General features: G+C 39.7%; 1 protein-coding gene across 2 annotated transcripts in view; it reads left to right on the forward strand.

Moving 5' to 3' along the window:
• The first annotated feature begins 4272 nt into the window (after nucleotides 1–4272).
• CWF19L2 (CWF19 like cell cycle control factor 2) overlaps nucleotides 4273–27980 on the forward strand; it is a 57398-nt gene continuing 33690 nt past the window's right edge. The window contains exons 1-9 of one of the 2 annotated variants that reach the window (XM_084200880.1): nucleotides 4273–4345; nucleotides 14934–15044; nucleotides 15755–15874; nucleotides 17278–17385; nucleotides 18796–18915; nucleotides 20037–20130; nucleotides 21281–21396; nucleotides 21685–22415; nucleotides 26083–26176. In XM_084200880.1, the coding sequence (XP_084057006.1) occupies nucleotides 4280–4345; nucleotides 14934–15044; nucleotides 15755–15874; nucleotides 17278–17385; nucleotides 18796–18915; nucleotides 20037–20130; nucleotides 21281–21396; nucleotides 21685–22415; nucleotides 26083–26176 (1560 nt within the window). In that variant the 5' untranslated portion in view covers nucleotides 4273–4279. Of the gene's footprint in view, nucleotides 4346–14933; nucleotides 15045–15754; nucleotides 15875–16283; nucleotides 16472–17277; nucleotides 17386–18795; nucleotides 18916–20036; nucleotides 20131–21280; nucleotides 21397–21684; nucleotides 22416–26082; nucleotides 26177–27980 lie in introns of those variants that run through there. The other variant, XM_084200881.1, reaches the window with a different exon arrangement.

Genomic DNA, 27980 nt, shown 5'->3' on the forward strand with positions numbered 1-27980 from the left:
ATCTCTCCAGCATCACAGTGGAAGGACATTTTGTGTTCTCAGGAAAAAAAAGAACCTCTTTTCCCTTAGTGAAGCCTTTCCTCTTGTTTAAAGAAAACTGCACAGGATCACACTGAGGGGAGAGGATTTTTTTTTAACCTTTTTGAAATAAAAATAAAACATCAAGCTGAGAGTTGAAGGCATGTAGTGAAAGTTAGAAGCATAGAGATTTATAACACAGGTCAGTTAGAGAGTCACCCACCAGTTTCTTTCAGAGAAAGTGTAAAATGTGCCATTAAATGGATAATAATACTTCACTAAAAAAGGTCAGTTCCTCCCTGAACTTCATCAAAAATCAGTATCTCCAAGGCATTACTGGTTTTTTAGCCTTTTAATTTTGGCACAGAGAATTAGACAGCTTAGTAGAGGTACCCAGCTTACAATTAAAAGTGGTATACCAATAAGTAGTACTCTAGGCTCACTGAAGATTTCTGACCCTATGAGGAGCTCTCAGACATACTAATATCTTGAAAGAAATAAGGCTAAACTTTAATTTTTACCTGCTTCCTTTGAGAAAATACTTTTCTTGAACAAGGAGAGGAAATGAAACTAAATTATGCCACCATTTCCCTAACCACTGACTTAAAAATTAAAGGCAGCTCTCAGATATAGCTTTCTAGGTTTTACTGTTGTTCAGTTTTTTGAGATTCTAGAGCGTATTTGTGTCATAGTTTCTTTCCTGAAACCAGGAGTATTAGAAAATGGTTTAAAATTAAAATTTACAGAACCACCCTATTAATGACATGGAGGGTTACAGAATAATAGCACCTAATACTGTAAGAGCTCACCCCATGCTTTGAATCCTCTTCTTTGTCTGTAACTTTCTGCTGTAGAAAATACATTCCCTGTTCTCACTCCCAAATTGTCCACATCTGTCACTATTCACACTATGCCACAGTTTCCAGACTCTCTGTTCTCATTCTCAAATACTTCCTAAACTGATTCACTCACAAGTAGTTGGCTCAGCTCATGGACTATCAATTTTCTGTTTAGATTTAATACAAATCTATTAAGCCCATATGCCTAGCTGTGTGCTGAGCGAGTTAGAGAGCACCCACTTGAGATACTCTGCTGGCTGCCTGGAACAAGTGGTAGCACTGGGATGGAAAGAAACCAATTTGTTGGTGAGAAGAGCACATCACAGTCAGAGAAGAGGCTTTCCTTAATGGGGCAAACATGCTCTTTTCTTGCTTCTCCTCTCTCAAGCAGTGTACTTTGCTGCATATAGCCAAGGACTGGAAGTAACATTAGTCAATCCTGCTGGAACATCTTCTGTATCCATCTGTTTACTCTGTAAATGGCTCCCTGAAGAGGTTTCACATGCTGCTTTTCCAAATGGTGCCTATGAAAGTCTATCAGTTATCATTCTACACCTAGTGGTGATCTACAACAGGTTTTTCTTGAGATGCTGTTAACCGTCAGCATAAATTGAACAAATATGCGAATTCAATTTACATATTTAATACCACCATGGAGATGATGATTAAATTACTGTTATCACTTTGAAAACATACTGTCCCATGCAAATAGCTAACAAATTACCCAAGATCTTCCCTCAGACCTTGGCCTAAAGAATGCTATTACTTGGCAGCTGTGGACACATTTGGTGTAAGACATTAATAATGCTCTGATCTCATCCCAAAGAAATTATGTCCCAGATAAGTATTTGTTGCACCAGAGACATAGAAACCCTATGTTGGCCCACTGCAACTTTCAAGGGCTTGAACATACCTGTTTTTGAATTTCCCTCTGCTCACCCAGGCACATTCTGAGCAGCCAGCACCCTGACATTACAGAGGTCACAGTTTAGCATGGATGCACTGAACCGGATGGATGCACTTGCAAACGGGCAAGAAAGCGTCTGGAAGATCACCTGGAGGTGTTCACAGCATTGGGGAACACTGGGCACTACATGGCTCTGGAACCTGTGAGCATCTTTTGGACCACATTCCCTTGTTTATTCTCATTAATGCCGGTCTGGACAAGCAGGCCAGGGTCTGCGCAAGGGAATTTCAGCCCGGCAGGAGGGATGAGCCTGGACCTCAGTATACCCAGTGTTGAGGATTACATTGAGTGCTCGGTGTGCAGCTGCAGGCTGAGCTCTGCGGAGAAGCCTGAGCAAGAGACTGTGAAACTGCCAAAGGGCACAGGGATGTGTGGTGCCTGCCAGGTGCCCAGACACTCAGGGACATGGAAGGAGTCAAGGGTTCCAGACATGACTCTGCTTGGACTGTGCTTATGAGGGTATAAGAGCTCTGTGTTGTAGTGTGTTTTTATACTTTGTAATACTTTGAAGTAGTTTTGTTTTTGTATCCCCTTATTTTTCCCAAATGATTTATCCCAGATTGTACCCCCTTCCCTTTACCTGTGTAATCCCTCTCCCTTGCTGAGATCATCCCCAAATCCCCACCCTGGCTCTCTGTCAATCACTCAGCCTCCCATCCCCTCTATCTAGAAGCTTCGGTCCAGGACGCCAAGTGATTAGCCAGAGGCCAGGGGTCAGCCCCCCAAGCATTACCCAACACACTGTCCTAAATGTCTATCCCCCAGTATCCATCCCTTAGGGTCACTTATTGGTTAGCATAATGTTATCTCCTTTTGGTTTCCACCTCCCTTTAAATGTAACCTGGGGCTCTCGGAAGGAGGCCCCCTAAGGTATAGGAGCTCCCCAGAACTCCTGAATAAAACCTTGGATTAAACCTTGCTAAGAGTCAGCCCCTTTCTTCCACCGATGTCTTTAGAGTCTCTCCTGCTGCAAAGGCACCTGGCCCAGCTGCCCTCGGCACCCTCGGGGTACAGAGAGTGTCTCCCCACAGTCGGCCGTGCCGGGGTCGCTTCCCCAGCATCTGCCGACTCGGGGCTGGCCGGGGGGACAGAGACAGCCCTGAGGTTTCTTCATTTGGGGTCCCTCCTTGAAGGCACCCAGCTCAAATTGTTATTTTGTTGTGGTATCGTGATTATTTTAAGGATTGAGACGTCAGAGACTTTGTTATGGGAAACCTGGGGTCCAGCCAGTTAGGAAACCTTGTCTGACTGTGGAGTGTGGAGCTGCCAGGGCAGCTCAGGTGGTAGGAGTGTGACTGCTGGAGAGGCTTTTGGGTGGTTGGGCAGGGAACTTTCCTTAATGCCCCTTGCAGGACTGTGTGGTCCTGTTGGTCAAGCAGCACAGGGCTCCAATAAGCTGCTGTGACATGACGTGGTGTTAGCTGTGACCTCCACCTGTGAGGCTGGTGAGCACTGAGCAAGGCGTGGGGAACCCACCGGGGTGCGTGGGATGGGACAGCCCTATGTGCAGACAGAGAATGAGAGGAACAGGGAAGGAGAGGATGGAAAGCAGCACCATGGAAAGGAACCTGGGGGTCCTGGTCTGTGACAAGTTGGACATGATTCAGCAGTGCCCTGGGAGCCAGGAGGGCCAATCCTGTCCGGGGGGCATCAGGCACAGCATGGCCAGCTGGGCAAGGGAGGGGATTGTCCTGCTCTGCTCTGCTCTGGGGCAGCCTCACCTCCAGGGCTGGGGGCAGTTCTGGGTACCACAACATAAAAAAAGACATTAAACATGGGAGAGTGTCCAAAGGAGGGCAATGTAGATGGTGAAGGGACTGGAGAAGCCATTTGAGGAACGGCTGAGGTCACTGGCTGTGTTCCGCCTGGAGGAGTCCGAGGGGAGACATCATCACAGTCTGCAGCTTCCTTGTGAGGGGAAGAGGAGGGGCAGGCACTGATCTGTTCTCTGTGGGGACCAGTGACAGACCTGAGGAAACTGGCGTGCAGCTCAGGCAGGGGAAGGTTAAGTTGGATATTGAGGACAGGTTCTTCACCCGGGGGGTGGCTGGGCACTGGAACAGGCTCCCTAGGGAGTGGTCCAGAACCAGCCTGGCAGAGTTTAAGAAGCATTTGGACTATGCTGAGGCACACGGTGTGATCCTTGGGGATGGTCCTGTGCAGGAGCTGGACACTGATGTTCCATGTGTCCTTCCAACTCAGGATATTCTACGATTCTATGACCCTGTCATGAGCCGAGCGCGTCGCGACGGACGCCGGCGAGAACAGAGGGTCTGAGGGACCGAGCCGGCACCAGAACCGGCTCCGGGCAGGTCCCCGCCGTGCCCCGCAGCCCCGTCGGGAGGAGCCGCAGCCGCCACCCCTCCCGCCCCGCCATTCCCCGGGACGCTGTTCACGACAGTGTCGCGGCGGGGCTGCCGTACGGCCGCGGCGCGGCTTCCGGCGGGCTGTGCGGATGGCGTCCGGGCCGGAGGGCGAGCGGAGCCGGGAGCAGCGGGAGCGGGAGGCGCTGCTGGCACAGGTGGGGTGACCGGCCCGGCCCAGCCTTGCCCCGGGGCTGCTGAGCACCCCCCCGTTCCCCAGGCTTGGCGTTGGGTGCTCTGCGGGGTCGGTGCGCTCCTGAAGCTGCCCTGGCCGCGGCAGGCGGGGACGCCGTGGGGAGAGCCCCTCCTGTGCCCAGGGGAGCTGGGCTGCGGCACCCACAGTGGCAGGACGCAGTCTGGAATTTCTGCGTGACAGCCACCTGATTTCCTGCGTTTTGCCGCTTGTGGTATTGATCCTATTGGTGTTTCACTTATTATGCATTTTTGTGCTTGCACCTTTGAAAAGAGCCGGAGTCTTTACATTCTCTCTTCAGATTTTTTTATACATTGATAAGATGACATCACCCTCACTTCCCGGCCTTCTCTAGGCTGAACAGACCCAGCTCTCAGCCTTTCCTTAAATGAGACGTAAAAGGCGGCTCCTTCTCCTTGTCTTATGTCCTGTCTTTCCTAAAGAGCCTGTATCCCTCCATTGCAACATTCTGGTCATGGAGTGGTAATAACCTGAAGTTGCGTGCGTGTGTTAAGAAGTGGGAGCCTGATTTTGTAGGATCAATTACTTGATTGGTGATATGTTGTTGTACTGTAAGACAAGAATTAGGAGGCTCCCATTCACAGGTGCTTTGGTAGAGATGCTGTGACTTGGAGACCCGTGATAATCATGATGCATTTTGTTCAAAACCTGCCTGTTTTTAGTATTTGTGGTGATTCTTCTTGTCACTTGTAGGTAGAGTGAATGCTGAAGTCACAAATGGCACATCACTTAAGTGACATGGTTTGTTTTGGGGTTTAAGGGGGTATAACTAGAGAAATGCAAGAGAAAGACAGCGTATGGAAAGAGAATGAGGTTGTGATGGTGGGCTTTTGACAAAAGGAAGGCCAGGGTAAGCAGCAGCCAAATCTGTCTGGGCAAAGATATTGTCAGAAAAAAAGTAGTGGGAAAATGGCCTGGATAGCCTGATGCTTACACAACAGTGATGCCTTTTCTTATGGCAAAGCAGAAAGAGAGAGGATTTAATGTAATATATCATGTGGGCATCTCCTTTGTACAGTTATGGAACCGTTTCTTGGCAATAAAAGTTCCCTTCAATGATTTCCCCCTTTTGAAAAGCAGTTGAATGGAAATTTGTTTAACTTTGTAATAGTGAATCAGAATGTCCTGCAAAAGCTTGTTGATGTTGTTAAAAGTTTGTTGATGGGTCTGTTGCTTAAACTTCTCCTTTGCTCAGTTAAACCTCCTGGATGTTCAGAAAATACACTTAACAGGAAGCAAAGCTAACGTGGGCCACTATTAGCCTACTTTACCTTTCCTTCTCAGCTGGTGCCACTTGTACAACAAGCAGTGCCACTGGCTTAGAATCCTAGAACAGCCCTGGCTGGAAAGACCTTGAAAGATCACTCGGGCCAATCCCTTGTGGGAAAGGGAGCCTAGGTGAGATTATTTAGTCCTCTGTTCAGTCATGTCTTGAAAAACTCCAGTGATGGGGTTAAGGAAACTCTCCTGGCTGACCATTGAGGAAGCACAGTCTCCCTTCTGGGATGCGCTCCCACCACCCGAGGCTGTCACTGATGGCACTGAACCCCTTTGTGGAGGGCGGCTCCAGTGAGCCAATGTGTGCTCTGCTTGATTCCCTATACAGAACACTCACACTCACTCAGACTCAGTCAGACAAGATTCCCTTACCAGCTTGACTCCAGGTTTTCCATGGAAGAGTCAGAGACAGCTGGATCCTCACAACAATTTAATCATGGTGCAAAACACAAAGCCAGCTCAACCTGGGTGCCTCCAAGGAGGGACCCCGAGCAAGTCTAAGTGTGGCATAGTCTGGGCTGCTCCTGCTGAGTCCTTGGCTCCTGAGTCCTTGTCTCTGAGTGCCTGCTCTCCTGGCTGGCCCCTGAGGTCTCTCTGTTGTGCAGAGGGGCAGCACCAGTTCACAGCCTTTTGCCTGTGAATGCACAGAGAAATTCTAGTCTCTTGTACAGATGTTGCAAATACCAGCACTGCACTTCATCCAGACAAGAATAGCCTAAAATACAAAGTATATGTTGGAAGCTGTTGATTGAAGAGTTGTTGAGCCTCAAATTGCTGGAGAATGCAGGAATATTTTGGAGATGGCTCACTTTGAACTTAAGCCTGTATGCACTTCAGCTTCCCTGGGCATTTCCGGACATTTTTTGATTGGGATACTAATTTAGATTCTCAGTTCTGAGAATGTCAGAGCACCGAGAAATCCAGTACAGGTAAACAGAATGGAGTATAATTTGTGAAATAGTAGTCACTTGATTCTTCAAGTCCATTTTTGTGGAGTGTAGAAATTGATCTGGAGACAGTGATGTTGTTTTCTATGGAAGTTAACCATTCGAGATACTCGGCCCCTATATGGCTGATGAGGAACCTTCCTGATGTGACTTTTCAGCTTCTTACTGAAAATCACAGTACAGAGTCTGTGTTCTATTTCCCCATTGTTATATTTTCACTTCAAAGCAACCTAAAGCAAAGTCAGATTCTTTGATTTTCAAATATTCTCTTGGGTGCATTGGGGTAATGTTGAAGCATAAATTAATGATCAAATGGTTTTCTTTGCTGTTGCTTGTGGAATTGCTGTCTTCATCATCTTATGAATGTCCTTGAACTATTTCTTTTTCTTGCAGTAAGAACAAAAAATTGAAGTAAGATGAGGAGATATTGAAGTTTGGGAGTTTCCTCCCCCTACCCGCTTTTCTATAGCAAAGTTTTAGAATGTGTTAGCAGAAGTGTATCATAAGCATTTTATCCTGAACAAGTCCATGTGGGCCAAAGGAAGCTGTAGAGATTCCCTTATTACTTATTTGGCTGGTAGGGAAATTTAGGAATGAAAGTGATTTTTTTTTAAACTCATTTCATGTTTCCTCTTCCCATTTATGGACCAAATAACCTATATAGCTATGTAAAAGGGCAATATTTTTAAGACTTCCCCTGTAGATACTCTATTATTTGTGTGAAAAGTCAATTTAGCATTTTATAATGTGAAAGCGTGAGGATGTCGTAGTTGCCATGTCAATACTCTGCTGTCTGCTTTTCAGAAATGGACTTGTTGCTGCCTGTGTGAGAGCAGATTAATGTCCTAAGTGTATTGACTTTCTCTGCTTTACTTTGATTATGGCTGGGCTGCCTGTTGCACTGGAACAGTCAGGTTGTTCAGGGAGGGGATTGTCGTGCTCTGCTCTGCACTGGGGCAGCCTCACCTCCAGTGCTGGGGGCAGTTCTGAGTGCCACCATATAAAAAAGACATGAAACTATGGGAGAGTGTCCAAAGGAGAGCCCCAAATACAGTGAAGGGCTTAGAGGTTGCAGGCATACGAGGATTGACTGAAGTCACTTTGCTGGTTCAGTATAGAGGAGACTCAGGGGCGACCTCGTCATGGTCTGCAGCTTCCTTGTGAGGGGAAGAGGAGGGGCAAGAGCACTGATCTGTTCTCTGTGGTGACCAGTGACAGGACCTGAGGGAATGGCCTGAAGTTGAGTCAGGGCAGGTTTAGGTTGAATATTTTAAAAAGGTTCCTCATCCAGAGGGTGTTTGGATACTGGAACAGGCTCCCCAGGGAAGAGGTCACAGCACCAGCCTGACAGAGTTCAAGAAGCATTTGGACAATGCTCTCAAGTACATGGTGTGACTCTTGAGGTGTCCTTTGCAGGGTCAGGAGTTGGCCACTGATGATCCATGTAGGTCCCTTCCAACTCAGGATATTCTAAGATTCTATGAACAGAACTGGGAGAAAACTATTGCGACACTTTTTCTCAATGTGTTTTGTTTGTCTTGCTTAGAAAGGCAGCAAGAGATTATCAGGAATTTATCACAGCTGGCTAATGCAGTCAGGACAGTTACTTGGTGATTGTAATCCTGGAATCCCTTTACTTTGGGAAAGACAGTTGGAAGGCTATGTAGTCTTTTCTTTTGGTAATCTGAGAAATTTGCAGAAATAACTGTATTTTAGTAGATCTGTTTCTGGAAAGATGAAATATTCAGCCAACTCACCTTAAGGAGCTTTTTGTTATGAAATATTGAACTTGCACTTGTTTCAATGAACCAAAATGCCATACAATTAATTGATTGAGATTTCTCTTTTAAATCTTGGGAGTGTATTCTTTTATTTGTGTAGTCTGTCTTCCCCACTGCACTGATAAAACCCAGTGGCTGATAGTGTTTATGATAATGATCAGTAATAATATAATTAAGTGTCGACATGCAAATCATTAGAAAGCTTCAGAAATAGCATCTTGTTTTGATGAGCATGATAGTTCATGACACTGCTATTTTGGTTTTCAAGTTTACAGCAAGAAAATAACCTGATGGGTGTTGTGGTAAATGCAGAGATGTGTATTTTTCCTAGACATGAACACTTCTTATCAAGACTTGAAATTTTGGATTTTTCTTTCATCTGTTGTTTCATATGGTATTTTTGTATTTTAGAGTTGCTCTTCTGTTACTTGGGGTTTTTTCCATGGACTTTGAGTCTTTCACTCTTTTGCCTCTGAGGGTGATGAGATTTGGCCATTCCTTGTGCAGAAACTCCTGCCTTTTAATTTTTAAGGATTACTGACAGATTGGAAGTTGATTGTAGATAAATAAGACCTTTGTCAAATAATGTATATTATTGAAACAATGAAAATAAATTGATACCATAAAACAAGTTCATTGCACAAACAAGAAATGGTGTGTTTAGTTTTACTTATTTATATTTTTGAAAATTATTTATATTTCTGAAAAAATTGATTTGAGATTTGCAAGCCATTATTTTTGGAAACATTTGATGCTTTTGATTAGACTTCTCCCTTTAATTTTTGGTTTACATTTTTTATTTTCTTTGAAAATACAATTTAAAATTAAAGAAAAGCAAACAACAAACAGAATATAACAGTATCACTGAGTTCACAGTATTAGAGCTCTAAAGAAGCTGTGAAATCAGCAGCTTTTGCTGGTGAAGTGCGATCAGGTATTTCCTCCTAAAAACCTAACAGTTATCTTTTTGCCATGATCAGTATTTGCTGAGGTGATGGAGTGCTTGGCAGTATTTTACATTTCAGTTTTCAGTGGAAAAATCTCTCCTTAGGCAGAAATTAGTAGCAAAATATGTCTCTGGTAGGGGTTATAGTTGCTTCTGTGCTGTAATAGTAAGCACTTCCTTTTTGTTCTTTCCCTTTTAAATCTTCATGAAGTGTTAAATCCGCAACTCTATCTGCCAAAGGAAATAAGCACTTCAGCACTTCAATCTGTGGTATTAGAAAAGTAATGGTACTGAGAAATGAATACTGCCTTTTCACAAAAGATTTTCGGATTTTTGTCAGAGCACCTCTGTGCATTTTTGCAAGCAACATGTTTGAACAGACAGGTCATTTTTGAAGGTCAGTGATGAAGACAGATGTCACATTAACAAGAAATACCTATTTATGGTTTCCTAGCAGTAACAGCTTCTAGTTATCTGTTGTGTCTGCATGTGTACCAGCTGAACCTGTGCTGCCTCCCAGATGTTTCTGACTGAAGGCTGACATCTCCTGTGGTCTGCTCTTTAAATCACATCTGACTTTTGATTATTGATCACGAGAAACTTAAATGATTGAAGTGATAGTCGCTTCAGTGACCTTTCTTCTGTGCCTTTTGGCAGGTGAAAATGACAAGAGTGGTGACATTTCCAGTTGGCAAAGCTGTGTCTGGAGGAGGCGGTGATGCAGGCAGCTCTCTGACTCAGTTGCAAGTTCCCAAGTCAGGCTGGAAGCCAAGCTCTTTCTTGTGTTTCCACTGTTGTCCTCTTTGGGATGTTTTTGTGGATGTAGCAATAATTGAAATATTGAGACTCAAAAAATAATCTAAGCATTCACCAAAATAAGTGTGTTATTCAGACAGAGAATTGGTATAAAAGCATCAGAGCTGCAAAGAAGGATATGTTCAAGTTCCCCAGGAGTAAGCACTCATGTAACCCAGGGCTCTCTGTCCCTGAGCTTTGGGGTGATAAAAAGTAGTGGGGTGGTAATACATGGCATAGCAACCTTTCTGATACTTGATTATCAAAACAGTTAAAATAGTGGGGTATTTTGTATGATAGCATGGGAGATGATCCTGAAATTAGAGAGAGAAGCTCATTGTAGATATTTTGAATGCCTTATCTTGGTGTCTGAAGGACTGGCTAGGTGTTAGATTTTTTGAACTTTCTTAACAGGAAGCTGTTGCTGAAAAGAAGTTTTTTCCACACTTCTTTTCCCTAAGTGCACTTTGCCCCTTTGTTCCTTGAGCCTTGATGACCTTGCTAGAGTGGCAACTTGTAAGCTTGTTCTGCAGGAAGCTGCGCCGTCCTTTTGGTGGAATTTCTTTTGTGTCAGGGTGGTCCTGGAAGTGACTTTGTCTAGGACTGGAGTGCAGGAACAGGCCTGGAAGTGACTTTGTCTAGGACTGGAGTGCAGGAACAGGCCTGGAAGTGACTTTATCTAGGACTGGAGTGCAGGAACAGGCCTGGGAACATGTGAGGGGCAGTGCAGAGAGGAGAGGTGTGGGATGGAACCCTGCCCTTCAATGGCAGGTGGCCAGGACAGCAGCTTAGCTGGCACTCTCTCTATTGAATGTTTTTGTCATACTGTAGTGATCTGATGGGCTGTAGATTTTCTTCTGATTGCTTGTGGAGGAAAAGGGAGTCTTTCTTCTTTTGGATGAAGAAGTTGACTATTGAGACATGAGGATTATCATTTAAAGAACTAAAGGTTGGCCACAGGTAGGGGTGGAAAATTGCAAGGTCTTTGTAATGTTATGGAAAAGTTTCCCTGCCTTTCATGAGAGCTGAAACAGTAAATAGAGTTGAGGTCAGGAAGGAGTGTTGGTCAGGGTGTCTGTGAGCTGGGGAGGGAATTTTTACCTCATCCCTCCATTCTGGACATCCTTGAGGCACTGCTGTGTAACAAGCTCCATTTATAGTGTGACTTGTACCTTGGCTTTTGGCAGTGTCTTTGATCTTTTCTGCTTCTTCCTGGCGTGGCATGATGTAACTTTTATAGCTTTTGGGTTTTGCATGTGCAGTGTGTTACAGGCTGCTGTGGAGCAAATTTTATTCATTTAGTAGGTCATGTTGTCAGCTACTGGGTGGGCTGGCCTTAACGACCCGCTTGATGGAAACCAGAGAGCACTTTCCTTGAACTTGGTTTCCTCCCACATTCAGATGGATCTGTGAAATTCAAACCCCTTTCACCTACTTGTGGTAAAGTCTGTAAAATCTGGCTATCTTCAACCATGGCAAACATTGCTGACATAGTGCTGTAGAATAATTACTGTTTTTGTAGCACTGTAACAAGAGACCTTGCAGAGTGCCTTGCCAGCCTTAGACTTCACCTTTTTTGCTGCAAAGGAGACCATGAGCAATTTTATTAGGGTGTTGCAGAAGTATGTAGTGTAGCATGATGCTTGTCCTTCTTTGACAGGTTGTTGCTCGTAATGTGTTCATGTGTACATGCACAGCCATTTGCATAATTAAAATATTACTTTTGAAACAGAGGTATTTCAGAAATTTATAATCCAATATTTATGGAGAAAAAACTGACAAGTATTGCTCTGGTGACCTAAAATGTGCCTCATTTGTAAAGGGGGAAAGTATAAATTATTGGATATTCCTGTGTTATTGTAAGTATTAATGAATCTTAATGAGAATTAAATGCTTGGACTCCTGTGGGTTGACAGATATGAAACTATTAGAGTTGGTCCTCATAGATAGAATGGTAAATCTGACAGGAGAATTAATTAGTTTTTCTTTCATTTTTACATTTTATGACATGCTAGTCAGCCCTGCAGCTTTTGAAAAGAAAAGTAGAATATGAAGGTAAGTTTTGAAGCTAATAAAGTAGTGTAGGCAGATTTTCCGGCTCACTTCTACTTGAAGTAATTGTGTGTGTGTGTGAGGGGAAAGTATCACGAACAATAAAAACTTAATATTACAATTTGAGGGAGCTAGATTTTAGAGACAGAAAGATTTAGAGGGTATTGCTGCTAACTTTCTTGTGTTAAAATGATAATTTAGCTGAAATTATAACTTCTTTCATATTTTTAGATGTCTAGGCAGTGTTCTTATTTTTTTTCCTTTCTTTTTATTTGATTTTGCATAGATATATTGATGAGAATTTTCTGTATTTTGTATCCTTATCTAGGAGACGCAAACTTCCATCTGATGCTTTTGTTTCTCTCTCTTTTTAACAGCCTGGTGGTCAGTCTGCCACTGCACATTCATCTTGCCCAGTCCTGTTTCGTTTAGTATTCAGGAGACAGCAGTCTGTCGTCTGATGATGATTTCTAGTCAGTCTGTGTTCTAAATGAGTATTTGTGTACTTCAGCCAAAATTATGATCCACCTCTTCCATTAGAATGATGTATCTCAATTACTTAAATACTTGCCTTCATTTATTTTGGGTTGTTTTAGATCTAATAAAAAGTATAAAATCTCAGTTTGTGCCTTACTTATAACATTACCTTGTTTTATTTGTAATTTTGGCAACATGAAGAAAATAGTAATGTTATTTTAAATAAACTTATTATTATAGGAAATGATAAGAGGTTAAATCTTCCATGACAGGCAGAGAACATCTACAATGAAGAAATGTTGACAAGCTGATCTTGAGTGGCCTTTATTTGTGGCATTTATAGATTTATGGGCTGGAGAACTGCAAAAAGGGTGGAAGGAAGCTGTTGACTCCAGCTACAGTTCTTTCTCAACCAAAAGTGAAATGGAATATGCAGAAAAGCCTGCCTTTTTTTTTTCAATCTACATCTTGGCAACTTGTTTTGTGTTGCTTGTGGAGTGAACAAGCTTGGAGTCAGGTTTTTTTTTTTTTTGTCATCTAGAACTATATTTAGGTTCCCTTTATCTCCTGTTTTATCTATATCATTGTTTTATCTGTGTCCAGTTATAAGCTTAAGTTTGGAGTCTGTGGCTTGTAGACATTTCGTGCGTTGCAAAGCTGAGGTTATTATGCTTTACTTGTCCAAAAATGTGGCATATTTAGTTACTTTGTTTTGATGAGATGAGCATGTTTTTAAGACAAAAGAGCCATCATTGTCTACATAGACTAGAAGAGAATATATCAGTCTGATATATTTCTGCCTTTTTTTCAAGGGTGTTGTCCCAGATGTCGTAGGGTGGCCAGGGTTACTTCTCTGTATGATGGAGAAGTTGCAGGAAACACACCTGCATGTTTTGGAGTCCTGGGGGGTTTTAGTGATATGTTGTACTTAACAGCTATTTCACTCTCGCTGAATTGTAGTCCTGCCCATTCTCTTGTTACTTTGTCTACTTGTAAACTAGAAAATGTTTTGATGTTGGAATAGATGTCTAAATGTGTTCCTTACTCTTTCTTTATGCCTGCCTTTTGAGTTTTAAGAGGTAGCATTCACCTTTGTAGACTGTCAGCTTCATTCTAGAGATGGAAGTCTCAGTCTTGGCCTCTTTTTTCAAGCTGATTTGTACTATTTTTTGCTTGTTTTACAATATTCCTTAGTTTAAAATCAAGAAGTCTAGGTAGCAGCCTTGCTTTGCTTGCATTTAAGTGCATTAGGAAGTTTATCACATGGAGCTGCTAAGAAAGTAAGCGATGAAGCTTTAAAAGGATATTTTGTTTGGGTTTTTTTTTTTTTTGAGTTCATTGTGTTGTGCCACTTTCAAAAACACACTCTTGTGTGTTAGCACTTTTAAAAAATCCCCTTTTAATCTTATTTTTTTAGCATGTATTTCTGTTTTTTTGAACTCATATAGTGTATTGGTCATCTTCCTGTAAGCATTGTTTTCTGTCAGAACAAAAGCTGTAGATTTCCTTCTTGACTATATCAAAAAAAGACATACTGCCCTGTGGTAGGGTAGTTACTGTCTTGTGCAGTGCACAGGCTTGGATCTGGAGAACTAATAGCTGGCCAGGAGGAAAGACCTCAACTGTTGTCCAATCTCCTGAGACTGTTTTATTTGTTTGTTCTAAATATTGGTCTTTCTTAAACTTGTATGTGTTGTCCTGGCTTATGTTTGACAACACTTTCTGGTTAAAGTTGGTGTTAAAGGATAAGAATTTCAAATTCTTCCTTTAGTTTTTGTTTTGATTTTAGTTATTTTAAAAGAAACCCCTCAAATAAATAAAAACCCAAAAGCATGTGAAATTTGCAAGACTTATCTAACACAAAATTAGGGCTGTAATAATATAAAATAACTTTCCTCCTGTTTAATCAGGGTAGGGTGATATATGGCATATGATATATGGGGTAAAGAATTATTGAGGACAAGTTATACTTAAGTAAACTTGCTTCAGAAAGTCATGTTTATGCTGAACATAACAGAGTGAACTTCAGAGGCTGAAAAAAATAATTATTTTATTGACATGGCTTATAAAAATCCTTGTTTAGGAATTGAAACTGTTTGCAGTGATGGTTATTTTTTCAGAAGAAAAGTATTTCTAGTTTTATCTCCATAACTAGAATGGGAAGAACATTCTGAATCCTGAAATGCAGTTCTCAACATTGTATGTGGAAATGCTACTGAGCTCCACCTGATTCTTTTTATTCTCTGTTCATCTTAGGCCAGAATTAGTTATGAAAAGAAGGAGAGTTGCAAGCTGCTAAAGGATCTGCGAGGTGAAGATACATGGATGCCTGCTGATGTGAATGAACGTGTGGAATCACTGGAAAAGGTGATGAAATTGTAAATCATTAAATTGGGTAGTTACCTTTACAGAATGTTTGTATGGACAGAAGATTTGGTGGGCTTTAAGATGATCTTTAAACACATCCCAGCTTCTGATTTCTTTATGCTTTGATATTAGCTTTTTTTAAGGTAGACATTATCTTTTATTCGCCAGGAGGAAAAAATTCTGTTATTCAATTCCAGCTTTAATTTCTACCAAATGCAGAAAAGGAAGTGCTATCAGACAATGGTAGTCCCATGGGAAGAAATCTGGAGGATTCAAGGCTTCATAGCAGTCTCATTTGTGTTGATTCACGGGAGAAGCCTTAATGGAGCCTGTGAATATCACATCTTTTTAATGTGCAGATATTTCAACAGTGGAAAGATGTGTAATGATAATGTAGTGATACCTGAAGAAATAGTTTGACCAAAATAAATGTAGTGTAGTAGGTGTTATCTGTTTAGTTGTAGTGCCTTAATTCCAATGAAAAAGATACTGAGAGGGGGAAGAAAAATTGATCATCTATGTGAAGTATGCCCTGCCGCCCCTACCACCCCAGCCGTTCCCCCATAGAAGAGAGAGAGGGTACTAAAAATAAAAGGTATTTATGTGTATTTCATCTTTCTTCAGTGAGGTTTGGTAAGTAGGTTTTGATTATTTTTTTGTATATGGATGATTTGGTTTCCTGGATCTCATTTACAAACATTTACTTGTAGGAACGTTCTGTGCAGAAAAAAAAGAAAAAGGATAAACATTCCAAAAAAGCTAAGAAGGAAAAGAAGAAGAGTAAGAAACAGAAATCTGAAAAGAAGGATGACTTACTTGATAGTTCTTCCGTAAGTAATAAATTTTAAAGTAGTTCAAATTACAGTCTTAAAGCTTGAACCATTTTAGTCCCTGTGGGTATGCATGGTGAGTGAAATTAAGGCTCATTCTTAACATTTTCTGTTGGGAAAAATTGCAACAAAATTTCTCAATTTTCATGTACTGAGTATTTAATCAATTTAAAATAGGCTGTTACGTGAGTGCTTGGGAATTTTATGGTATTAAATTCACTCATTAGGAACTAAGGGATTTATAGTTTTTCAGCAGAGAGAAAATGAAGAACAAAATCTTCATTCTGATATAGAGAGAACAATTTCATAGATAGCCTGTAGTGTGTGGCATATGATAGAAAGATGTGTCTAAAATTGGAAGTAATTGACTTTGATTTTAAGCACAAATTACCTCTGCCTTTTTCCACAGATGTTCAATCATGGACACTCCCAACAACGTAGGAGTTGTACATGAGTCTAAAGGACTTGTACATTTGAATCTATAAGGACATGCCTTCACATGGAAGGGCACTCTGGAAAAACAGTGTAGAGACTGCATTTGAAATCTGGGTGCTGCCTTCTGGCCACATTGTGGAAAACATCTTCCCAGCATTCTTGGTGCGAGTCAGGTGGCACTGTTAGTTTTAATTTTCAGAGTTGCTTTTATAGGGTGAAGGAATGTCCATTACCATGAGACTTATTTTTCAGGGGTTAATACCAGAGATAAACTGTAGTATCAGTGTGGGAAGTTACCAAAGGCACAAATGTCTCACATTCTCCGTGGGAGTCACCAAAACCCTTCAGATCACAATAGGGACTCCTAGGATGCAACACAGTCTCGGCTGTAACCTCCATCCAAAGTCTTTTACTCCTAAGACACATTCATGTGAATAGCAAAGAAACTCTGTTCAATGCAGTCCTATTGGATTCAAGTGAGAAATCTCTGTACACGGTTTGCAAATGCAAGTATACAAAGCTGGATACAAAATAGAAGGCAATAGCATGTACCATGATTTATATTGTGCTGTTCAACTGATCTAACTTTATAAATGTGAAACATATTTAGTAATGCATGTAGATTTTTTCAAATTTTGGTTTTGTTATGTCATAAACCCAATTGGGTTTGATTTTGTTTTTATTTTGTCTGTTTTAGTAGAGTTACGCAAATAAGCTGCCAGTATGAGGTCATGTTGCATGCTGTGATGTGCTTATGAAGTGAAATGTTATGATCACGATGGAGCAACTCCTATGGGAATATTAATATTCTGGTTTCATTATCAGTATTTTTAAATACTAAACAATATTATATTAGTAATTCCAATCAGCATTAATTTTGATTATCTATATAGTTGCTAAGTATTGGATGTTATCCAGTAGTATGTTAAGGTATTACTTTTATTCTTTACATTAAACTCTCTTTTTAGGATTCTTCAGTTGAATGGGTTGAGTCAAATGTGTCACAGTCAGATGGCACACAAGAGGCTTGGAAGGTCAACAAGCAACCAGATGCTGCAAAAGAACCTTCCCTGCAGGTAGGCAGGTTCACAGCTACTCCAGAGATAAATTCAGCTTGTGAAACATGTTTCTTGGGAGCTCTTTTGCAGAGTGTTGAGCAAAACCTGTTTTACAGACAAATGTCTTTGTTTAGCTGGGTGATGCTACTTTTCATGGATTGGAAGACTTCTCTACCTAATAGTTCTGAATGTTTAATAAGGCACTACTCTTAATGTTGCCCAGCACCAACTCCTCTCAGCTTTTGAGGCTCTTACAAGTTACTTTGATTTTCTTGAAGACGTCATCTTAAATGTCTTAATTAGACATGTTACTTTTTTTTTTTTTTCAATTTTGGTGGCTGTTCTGCAGTTGAATAAATTGGCAACTGGCCCTAGGTGACCCTGCTTGATTGGGGGTTTGGACCTGATGACCACCAGAGGTCCTGTGCACATCCACATTTCTTGATGCACATTGCTTGCTGATGTGGACATAGATATTATGGAATCACTTGAAGATTGACAATTTTTCAGTTCCTTTTCTTTCTTGGAAGAGATCTGAGAAATGTAATGTTGTGCTTTACCTCTGAAATTCTCTGGCATGTTGCCTAACATAATTTTTAAATAATAGAGACAAAGTGACATATGGCGTCTGTTCAGATTGACAACTCAGTCTTGAACTCTGTTGAAGATAGGAAGATTCTTCTGCAAGGACATGTTTCAAAATAGATATAATCTGGTCATTGGTTGCTATTCTAGAATTACTCTAAAGTATTGCTCTAAATACTTGCCTTTATAGAGTAATTGCTTACAATGTATATGTCTCTGCTTGCTTTTGAGGCTTCAGGTTTTTACCTGTATTAGGGTAGTAGATATATTTAGGCTTTTAATATGCTGCTTTTCTTTAGTCTAGTCCTTATTTTTAAAATCTCCTTGGTTTGGCTTATGTTCTGTTAATGCAGTTTTCTAGCTGTTATTGTGGGTACAGTTCACAGAATTTAGATGTATAACTGTTAAGTTTGAAGGTGCAGTTAGTGCCTGGATATCTGAGGTATGAACTATGCTCAGATACTGATTGCAGATTTTGTATACACTAGAAGAGATGTAAGAAATCACGAGATTAGAGTTAGCTAAAAGGGATGTACAGTATTTGTTTATTCTAATGATTAACAGTCTGTACAGTATGCATGCTTACTAATGTCTTAAATACCATTGTAAATGTGTATTTCATGTTAGCAGGAGACAGGAATTTTGTTCAAGTATTAAAATAATTGGACTATTAGAGTTCTTAAAATCATATTTGCTTTTCATTGAAGTATTTAATATGTGTTTGTAGAACTTATATTGTTTATTGTCAGCAACATTTGTCAGTAGTTGCACTACGTTGGTTTGGCACATAAGCCATGTTTTTGTTGGAGTTATGAACACTGATTCTCTGTGTTTATTTTGAAGAGAGAAGAATGGATGAATTTAAACTTCATGTCATTGAAAACAACGTCAGTAGCAGCTGTCAAAGGTGAAAGACACAAAGAAAAAGTATTGGAACGGCAGAAAGCTCAAGAACTTGAGCAGGTAGGAGGAATTAATATCTTAATTTTTTTGTGCCTTTTACTAAATTTTGTATGATGAATAAAGTAATGAATTGGTTCCAACATGTAAGTCTTTATTGTTATTGAAACTAATGCCTGATGTGATAATGATTTTAATTAAATTGGTCTGTTTGGATGGAAGGCTTCATGCATCAGACTTGTGGAGAAAAGCCTTTTAACTTCTACATAAGGAGAAAGCTACTTTTGTTAGTACTAAGTTCTGTTAGTAGCAATGAGACTGTTGGTCTGGCCTTCTCCATGGTGTGTGAAAGGAGCACCATTGTTTAGTGTGGTAAAAGCTTACTTAAGTTACTGTATTTAAGTGAAGGGTACAGAGGCTTGTTTTTTCCTAAGGAAAGAACTCAGAGCAGTTGTTTTGCCTTTCATGTCTCAGTTGGTGAACACATGGGTGGCTCAGGGTCTGGCTGGAGAAAGGGGTGCTGTCATTGAATTAACTCTTTTTAGATACAGTTGATGGCTCCTTCCTTTGTTCATTTACTTTGTTAAATGCTATGTAGTCTGATCTGAAAGCATGGTGACGGATCACTAGCTAATATTTCTTCGTCCTCACATCTCACAGCAGGCTCTTTCTTGCCATTAGATTTCCCAGTTAGCTGTATTGTGCTTGGGAACCAGACTGACCTGGATCACTGTTTTTGTGTAGTATGCAGTGCTTTGGTTATTGTCTTTAGACAAGGGATTAATATTTAAAAAATATTTTTCTCCGCTATTTTTTTTCCTGAACATTATTTCAGAGCTGTTGGAGGACCATTTAATGTGAACATCTTAAATCACCAGACTGTCAGCATGTATTATATGGTTAATGACAATTTATATGTATTCTTAATCTTAGAAAAGAATGATTTTTGTAGACTCTCCCACCCAACTACTTGCTGTCCACATAGGTTTATACTCCTGTGTTTTCTGTGCCTGAGTGTGTGCTTTTTCTTTGGTACACAAAACAATGTGTACAACAGATGCTTAGACCATGAAAGTGGTGGGGGTGAATTGTGTGACTTCACGCACAAGTCTCTCAAAATTTATAGATCTTCTATAAAATAGAAACCATATGTTATGCAAACATTTAAATTATTTCTGTTTTAGGCCATGCTGTCTGAGAGAGAACTCAATCCCTATTGGAAAGATGGTGGTACAGGTTTGCCACCAGAGACAGATGAAGAGGCTTCAGTTAAGAAAGGTTAAGCGCAACTTTTAGTAATAATCTTAAATTTCTGTCTCAAATTTATGACTCTGTGTTGCTAACAAATTACTCCTAATATTGTTACTCCTGTTGTAACAGAATTATTAATAATATATTTATTATTAATAATATAAGTAATAAAGTAAAATTTGGATGAAAATTCCGTAGTGAATATTGAGTTAGTATTATTGTATATGTGTTTTGCAGAATTTCTGTTCACTGGGTTTTAATCTTGAGTGGTTTGACCTTCAATATCCTTATGAAATTCTCCATTTTGAACTAATTAAAGAAAAGCATGATTTAACAAAGACAAGATAAATTGTTGTCAACTCATTTGGTTCCTTTCATTCCATTGCACAAATTACAGTTTAAAAGTATTCACCCACAGAAGTCTGAGTCACATCAAAATGAAGTACATTTCAGACGCAGTTTGTGAAAAATAGTATTTCTGTAGCCTTTTCACTTTTTTCCTTACCCCAGGGTTATCATACTCATTTCCAGCAAACACAGTAACAAAAGCCTTTTTCATAATGTCATGAAAAATTTATTATGTGGTGAGAATAATCCTTGTATTCTGTCAACAGAGAAGAGTGGGGTCTGCTTTTTGAGAACCTTTCCCTGTGGACAGTCTGTCCCAGAAACCATTAGCTTCATGCCCACTTTTAGGAGTCACACAGATCAGAGATCTGTAAGAGCTGGTAGGCATCAGTGAGTGTGTGTTCAGAATGTCAAGACCACTGCTAGCTTCTCACATGGGAAGCAGTGGGTTACTAATTCGATTTCTGAGAAAGGGAATTCACTTGTTAGTGTAAGGGCTCTGCTCAAGAATGGACACAGGATGAGGGAGTGACAGGAAGGTTCTTTAATGTCCTAAAGAAACTCTACAGCTTCTCATATGCCACTCCTGTATTGGAAACGGCTTGTGATAAGCTAGAGGAGCTTAAATTAAATGAATGGTATTGCTGAGGTATAACCAGCATTAACTTATGAGAATATGTATTTGTATATGAATTTTGTTTTTCTTTTGCACTCCTTCAATTTTTACAATAAGTTTAGGTGGAGCTTTAATGTCACATACAGAATAAGTTAAAATAGGAATAATTACTTGGGATGTTAAACTACAACCTCTCGTTGTTTTCTACTTTAGTTACAGTTGTAGAAGATGCTGGATTAAGCTGGCTGCGCAAATCATACCAAAGGATGAAGGAGCAGGCTGAGAGAGAGAAGCGAAATTTTGATGAAATTGTCGCTGAGAGATATGGGGTAAGGATCTTCAGCTAAATTTTCTTCATACTGATAGATGCTTGGTAGAGATTACTTTCATGTAAAGGCACAAGAACTTAATGTATAAAGTAAGACATGTGAAAAGAAGCAGGAAAAAACAGCACCTTGAGCTTCACTCAAGTGATGAAGGGCTTAGAGCTACCCAGCCTTTTATATATTTTTCTTGTTAAGTGTTTTCAATATATGGGATTTTATAGCAAATTTGAAATACTTCAGCAATACCACATGGCCTTAAAAGTGGTATGACTTTTTTGTTCTTTCTTTTAGTCAGTGGAGGTATTTCAGTCACGATTAGAAGAAGCTGAAAAAGCTGCATCCAAACAGGAAAATTATCATAGAAGTGGAAGATGGAGGAAGACTGACCATTCAGAAAGTGAGAAAGAGAAGAAAGACAAGAAAGAACAGCATATTGAAAAGGTGACACGTGATGAAGATGATCGAGACAGACACACATTTGGGGGCTATTCCAGGGAGAAGTACGGCAAGGGGTGGGCGCAGGAAGATAGGGGTTACAGAAGAGATGTGTCAAGAGCAGACCAGGAATGTGGACACAGTAGCATGGACTCAGTACCAAGGGGCTACAGCTCCAAAGCAGAAAAATACTCCAGTGAAAAACGAAATCAGGAGAGGAGTTCATCTCTAAGCAACTTGAAACACAAATTTTTGAAACCCTCTGAAGATGATTTAACGTCTTACAGTGCATCCAGAGATTCCAGGTTAAAGCAGTTCTCTTCGAAGGAGGACTCAGCTCATAGCTCTTTGAGCAGTCGTTTCCAGAAACCCGGTGAGGATACTGCACTGTGGACCAAAACACACACAGAAGATAGCAATGAGAAATTAAAGTCTGATCAAAAATCATCAGGTACTAGGGAACAAATTGATGGCAAGAGTTGGAAAAGAACTCCAAGTGATGAAAAAGAGAAGTCGCGACAGGAGCATGCAAGTGATACCCCTGAGAAGAAACAGATTTTACCTGACAGTAAAACATCATCCTCTAGGTATTTTATGAATATCTTTACTCTGTTTTTATTTGCTGTATTTTTCATGGCAAAATATAACAAAAGCTCTATCTCCTTTTTGACATTATAAGCACTGATTATATCAGATCTCTTAAGTTTGGAGGAGTCTTAGCCTCCAGCTAAGGGCAGCTACAAGAAGTAAGTTCAGCAGTAGTGAACATCCCCTTCCTGATCTGTCTCCTCAGCACATTTGAGAATTGCTAATGATAGGTTATTTTCTACTTCTTTCTAATGTTAGTTCGCACTGCGGTAAAATTGGCCTCTTAGGCAGAAAAACCTCCAAAGTATCTTAACGGTCATTGAATTTATAAAATACAATCTTGAAATGGTAGAAAATGCTGGCTAAAACCTGAAATAATTAATACAGCAGGGACAAGTTTGCCACTTGTGAGATGAGTTCATATGGTAAAGTAGTAGTATATGAAAAATAGTAGAAGGTGTTTAATAGAAAGTGTGTTTTCTGTAGTGAAGAGGAAGCATTAATAGGAGTGGGAAAGGAATTTAGTTTTCCATGATTTGCTTTTGTGAAAGACAATGGAGAGTAGTAAGGAGAGGTGGTCAGAGAAGTTGTAGAGAACTGACCTTTTGCTCTGCTCCTGGCGTCCTGTTCTCCAGTATTAGCAGCTTGCTGTTTCTCCAGTGATCTGACTAGTGTGGTTGTTACTATGAATCTTTTCTTTCAGATTGTTCCAGTAATTCACACGTGCATGCACATGGATGAAAAGAGATATATAGGGATAGAAGTGTAGAAACGTATAAAAAATAAATATGTGACTGTATAAAAAAATGCCTATTAAGGGTTCCTCTTGAGTTCAGTGAAATACTTCAAATGTATTAGAGTTTATCAACAAGCAGGAGTTGAGCCTCAAAGAGTTGAGGGTTTCAGCTTTCTATGACAGTGCTCTAATCTTTGCAAGCTGGGGACTTGGGGAGTTCAAAGAGGTGTCCCTCTCAGTGCAATGCTGGCACAGCTCACTGTGGTCTAGGAGAGCTCAGAGGGCCTCACACAGCTCTGCTGTTGGTGGGGTCGCAGCATGCTGGGCTGCAGTCATCAGTAAATTTACATCCTGGCCACAGTCTGGCGCAGTCACTGGAATTTTGAAAGTTCCAGTAGCAATGGTACAGTTCCACTCAGGCTGTGGTTCAGGTGAGTAATGATCAGAGGCTGCCAGGGGCTGACTGTTTCTGTCTTTGCTCCCCGCTGTGGCAGGCACCTGTCAAGAGCTCCTGCTGCAGTCAAGGGATACTTCATTGGTCCTCAAAAGCCAAAGCATAATGGAAATTCCTGGCGTTGCAGAACGGCCTGGGAAGGGGAGGGCTAGGCACAGTGTAGAGGAACATGCACCACTGCATCACTGTGGAAAAAAAAATTCCATCCCATCCCACCAGACCTAGTAGAACATTGCCTCAGTATTGCTTTCTTCAAAGAAGCAGCTACTCTTTTCAGTCCTTACTTTTTTTTTTAATTTATTTTTCGGTGAAAGAATGGTGATTCACTTTTTTTAGTTGCAGGTAGAAAAACAGTAGCTTTTTTTTAACTGCCACATTTACTAAGTGCAATGGTAATTGTAACTGGACAAAGCTGCAAATTTTGGGAAATGAGATTGTGTGCGGAAGTGGTTTACTTGCTTAAGTTCAAATAATTCAATTATTATGATAAAAAAGATAGTGGTTTTCCTCACAGAAGAGAACTAGATGTAGAAACTGTTCAGCTGATATTTTCTTTTGCATGTGTTTTCCGTTCTGGTGCTGTTAAACCCAATTGTCCATCTTCTTTGATATTTTAATAATATTTCTTAGCCAATGCAATTACTAAGCTGACTCATTAGTGAAGTGGGGATTATTCAGGCCTGCAAAACCATATAGCCTCTGCTTTAGGATATATCTTATTTCCAAGTTCTTCTAAGATGACTTCTAACCTGTCTTCCTGTTTCTAGCAGTCAGACTTTTTTTTTTTTGTATTGTATTTTGTAGAAAATTTTGGCTTTTGGAGCATTTCAGGTTTGGATTTGTGCAGCAAATACCTGTTGAGAGTAATTTATAAGCTGCTGCTTTCTTTTTCTTCTTAAAGTTTCAAGGCTTGTAATACATGTACTCTTTTGGAAGTGTTGTCAGTCACAAAAAGTAAATCTTTGAGGTGAAGGCTTGAATTAATAGGTGTTGCTGGTTCGGTTCCTCATCTCTCATGCTGAAAGTATGGCTTTTAAATTTTATCTTTTCTAAAGCACAGAGGAAGTCTCTTCAGCCTATAAATCAAAGTGTTTTGGACAGTTATGACACAGGTTAATTAAAAGTGCTGATTGGATGTCCAAGGGATCTCCCCAGAGGAAAAGTCCATCAGGTAGTGTTTGCTGGAAGTCACACTTAATAATGTGACTGCTTCAGAGTTTAATTTGAGACAAGATAAAAAGCAAATCAAAGCAATGTCTCAAGTCTCAAAAAGTTCAGACAATGATTCAAGCACTAGCACCATTAAAAGAAGTCACATATGAATTAATAAACACCTTTTATTCCCTTTTCTGAAGTAGTCTGCCTTGTTTTGAAGGATACAGCTTAAGAACAGTGGGAACTTAATCTTCGCATGCTTTATTTCTGGTGAAATTAAAGTAAATTTTGCTGAATTTTGGGGGTTTGGGTTGGGCATCTTGAAAATGAAGAAAGGCAACTCTAGTAATTTTTTCAGGACTGGGGAGGTCTGGTGCTTAAAGAGGACACCATCTTCAAAGATTTCCCCTTCTTCAACTCCTACAGGGTTTAGCCATATCAATTAGTGAGTGAATTCTATCTCTAAGAGCAGGAACCAATATCATAAGTGTACTCTTATGTATCTTTCGTGTTAAGTATTTTACTTTTAGAGTTAATTTGTTTCAGTCTTTCCTAGGGTCAGAGAACAAGAGCCAAACTTCCTTGATGACACTTTGCAGTATTTCTTGGAATCCGTTTTTAATAAATATCATAAAAATAATGTAATATAAAAATAAAAATAAAAATAAAAAGTTGTATGCTACGTTTTTAATACTAACATTAAGGTACAATACTCTTTACTACCAACTGTGGCTTCTCTAGGGGGACTTCATATTTTTAAAAGGTACCAGTTAATTTTCCATGGAAACTCTTCTGTATCAGCCATAAAATATTCAGATGCAAAGATTGTATTGTGAGCAGATAAATATGGGAAAATAAGTAATCTTCAAGAGATGGAAGGCCATTTGACAAACATAATTACTTAGAAATGAGTGATTTTGTAGAAGCTGAGAAGTAAAACCATGGTCAAAGCCAGAAAGAAGAATTAGAGTGGGTTAAAATAACACTTTCTGTTTCTCTTTCCCTTGTTTTTTTCTTCCTTATGCCTTCTACTGACTCTTGACTGTTTTTTTCATGCTGGGAGAATGTTCATAGATAGTGCTTTTCATTTGAGTTGTTCTCTAAATTTAAAGGAAGCTAACCTCATAAAAATTTGATTCAAGGTTTTTGGTTTCAGAGTCCTTGGCAACTTCAGGCTGCTAATATGTTTTTATAAGACATCATTTTCATTTATTTTGCCAGTAGATGCATATGTACAACTACAGTAGGCTTATCATACTGAATTACACAGGTGAATACTGCACTGTTTTTCTGTGGCTTTAGTGCAGCTGCTGTTTTACAGATGCTCAAAGGATGAGCCGCCTCAGGTCCTTAGTGAAGAGGAGATGAACAGACTGGGAGCGAGGATTGTGAAAGCAGAACTCATGGGAGACACGGTAATGGCTGTGAAAAACTGTCATGATGTACTGTGGTTTTTCTTCAAAGCTCACAGTGATTTAATTGTTTGAGTGTGTTTTTTAAAAGGGTATTGAGTCAAGCAAATGAAGACTTGCAAAATTTGGTAGGATTTGAAGATACTGCTTTTGCAGTAATTTCTGATTTAAACACAGTAGTTCATAGAGTCGAACAGAGGATTCAGGACCTTGGGCTTTTTAGGATAAGCAGCGTATCTAAACCAGTTGTTCTCTGCCCTTTTTATAGTATTTATTCTCTTTTTATAAAAAAGGGAGCAGGTGAAAACTACAAAGCTCCCTGTCTTTGTGACATGGTAAACAGTGTCTGGAGCTTTGCTTATTTCATTAGCTTTGTCACATGTAGGTGCTTGTGGTCCGTAGCTCTGCTGTATAAGTGGGCTTATTAATTGTGGTATGGAAATTGTAAAACTAAAAGGACTAGCATATGCCATTGCAGCCAGCTCTGCACTGAGAACAGCTGTGGAATGCTTTGTGGTCCTGCTCTGACTGAGGTTGGTCTGTGGAGCTGGGAGAAACAGCTGCACATTTAACCTGGCTTGTTTCAGCCAGCTACCAGAAGGAACAAGAACTGTACTCTTGTGCAACACTATATTTGGAGGTTTATGTATTTTATTTATTACATTAAACATGGATATAATGAGTTAATTCCCTTTAGTAGTACTGTCTGGAAGCTTCAGTTATAACAAGGTCAGAGTCTGTTAGTTTTTAAGCTGTGTTTTTCAAGTGCTTGGCTCTGAATAGCTGCTCTTAAGGAACTACTTTCATATTTTTTAGAAGCAAATGCTATCACTGTGGGGTTTTGTATTTATTTTTTAAGATTAATTTTTACTGCACCTGTTTAGTTTGCCTCTTGTAACATAATATTTGCACCAAAATCTGCATATTTAAGAAATAATAAATAAATATTTATTTATAGTAATATATAAAACATGTTATGTCTCCAAGTGGTAAATTAATATTTCTCAAGAGCTGTTGATTCTTTTATTTGTGGAAAGTTTTAGTATGTTTTGTCATTATTGCTAGACTCGGACATGGTGTTGATCCTTGTTAAAGCCCCTATCAGATAATTCAAATTTTGTTAGGAGAAAGTATCCATTTTACAAATATTTTCTTTTTAAACCAATTTTATGTTATGAATTCGTTTTTCAAAGACTTGAGACATAGATGTGGGTATGTAGCTTTAAACATTTGAACAGCAATACCTTATTTAGAAATCCTGTCCATTTTAAATGTTACTAGCTTCAAAGATGAATTAAAAGTAACTTGAAGCAATGTATTTCCTACTAAGGTATAGTGTTAATGATCTAAATGGATATGTTCATATGTTAATCTCCAGTTTTCTTAGTTAATACTAAAAAACATACACTAGTGAAGAAAAATATGCTTATGAAAGTAATTATGATAGGTTTGTGAGGGATTGATGTAGTGTAAGCCATCTATACGTTAATTGCTAAAGTACTGTGGAGGGGAAGATTTTCCAAAGACTGATGGAAAGCAGCAAAAATTTATAAACTTCTTTTTCTAATACTGCTCAGCTTCAGTAGCATTGCCTAAACAAAACTTTGGGCATAAATCTGGTCTTTTTCTTTTCAACCTGATGGGAACTAAATGCAAGTGATTTGATGAAAAATATACATGTATTCTGTGGAGACAGTGTAATTAATTTAAAATTGTATCACTTTGTTTTGTTTTGACCCAAATCATGTGGCAGAAACCAGTACTACAATTTATTATTATTTTTATACATACAATTTTCTATATATAA

This window comes from Fringilla coelebs (genome assembly GCF_963513975.1).
Source record: "Fringilla coelebs genome assembly, chromosome: 2".
NCBI classification, from domain to species: domain Eukaryota; kingdom Metazoa; phylum Chordata; class Aves; order Passeriformes; family Fringillidae; genus Fringilla; species Fringilla coelebs.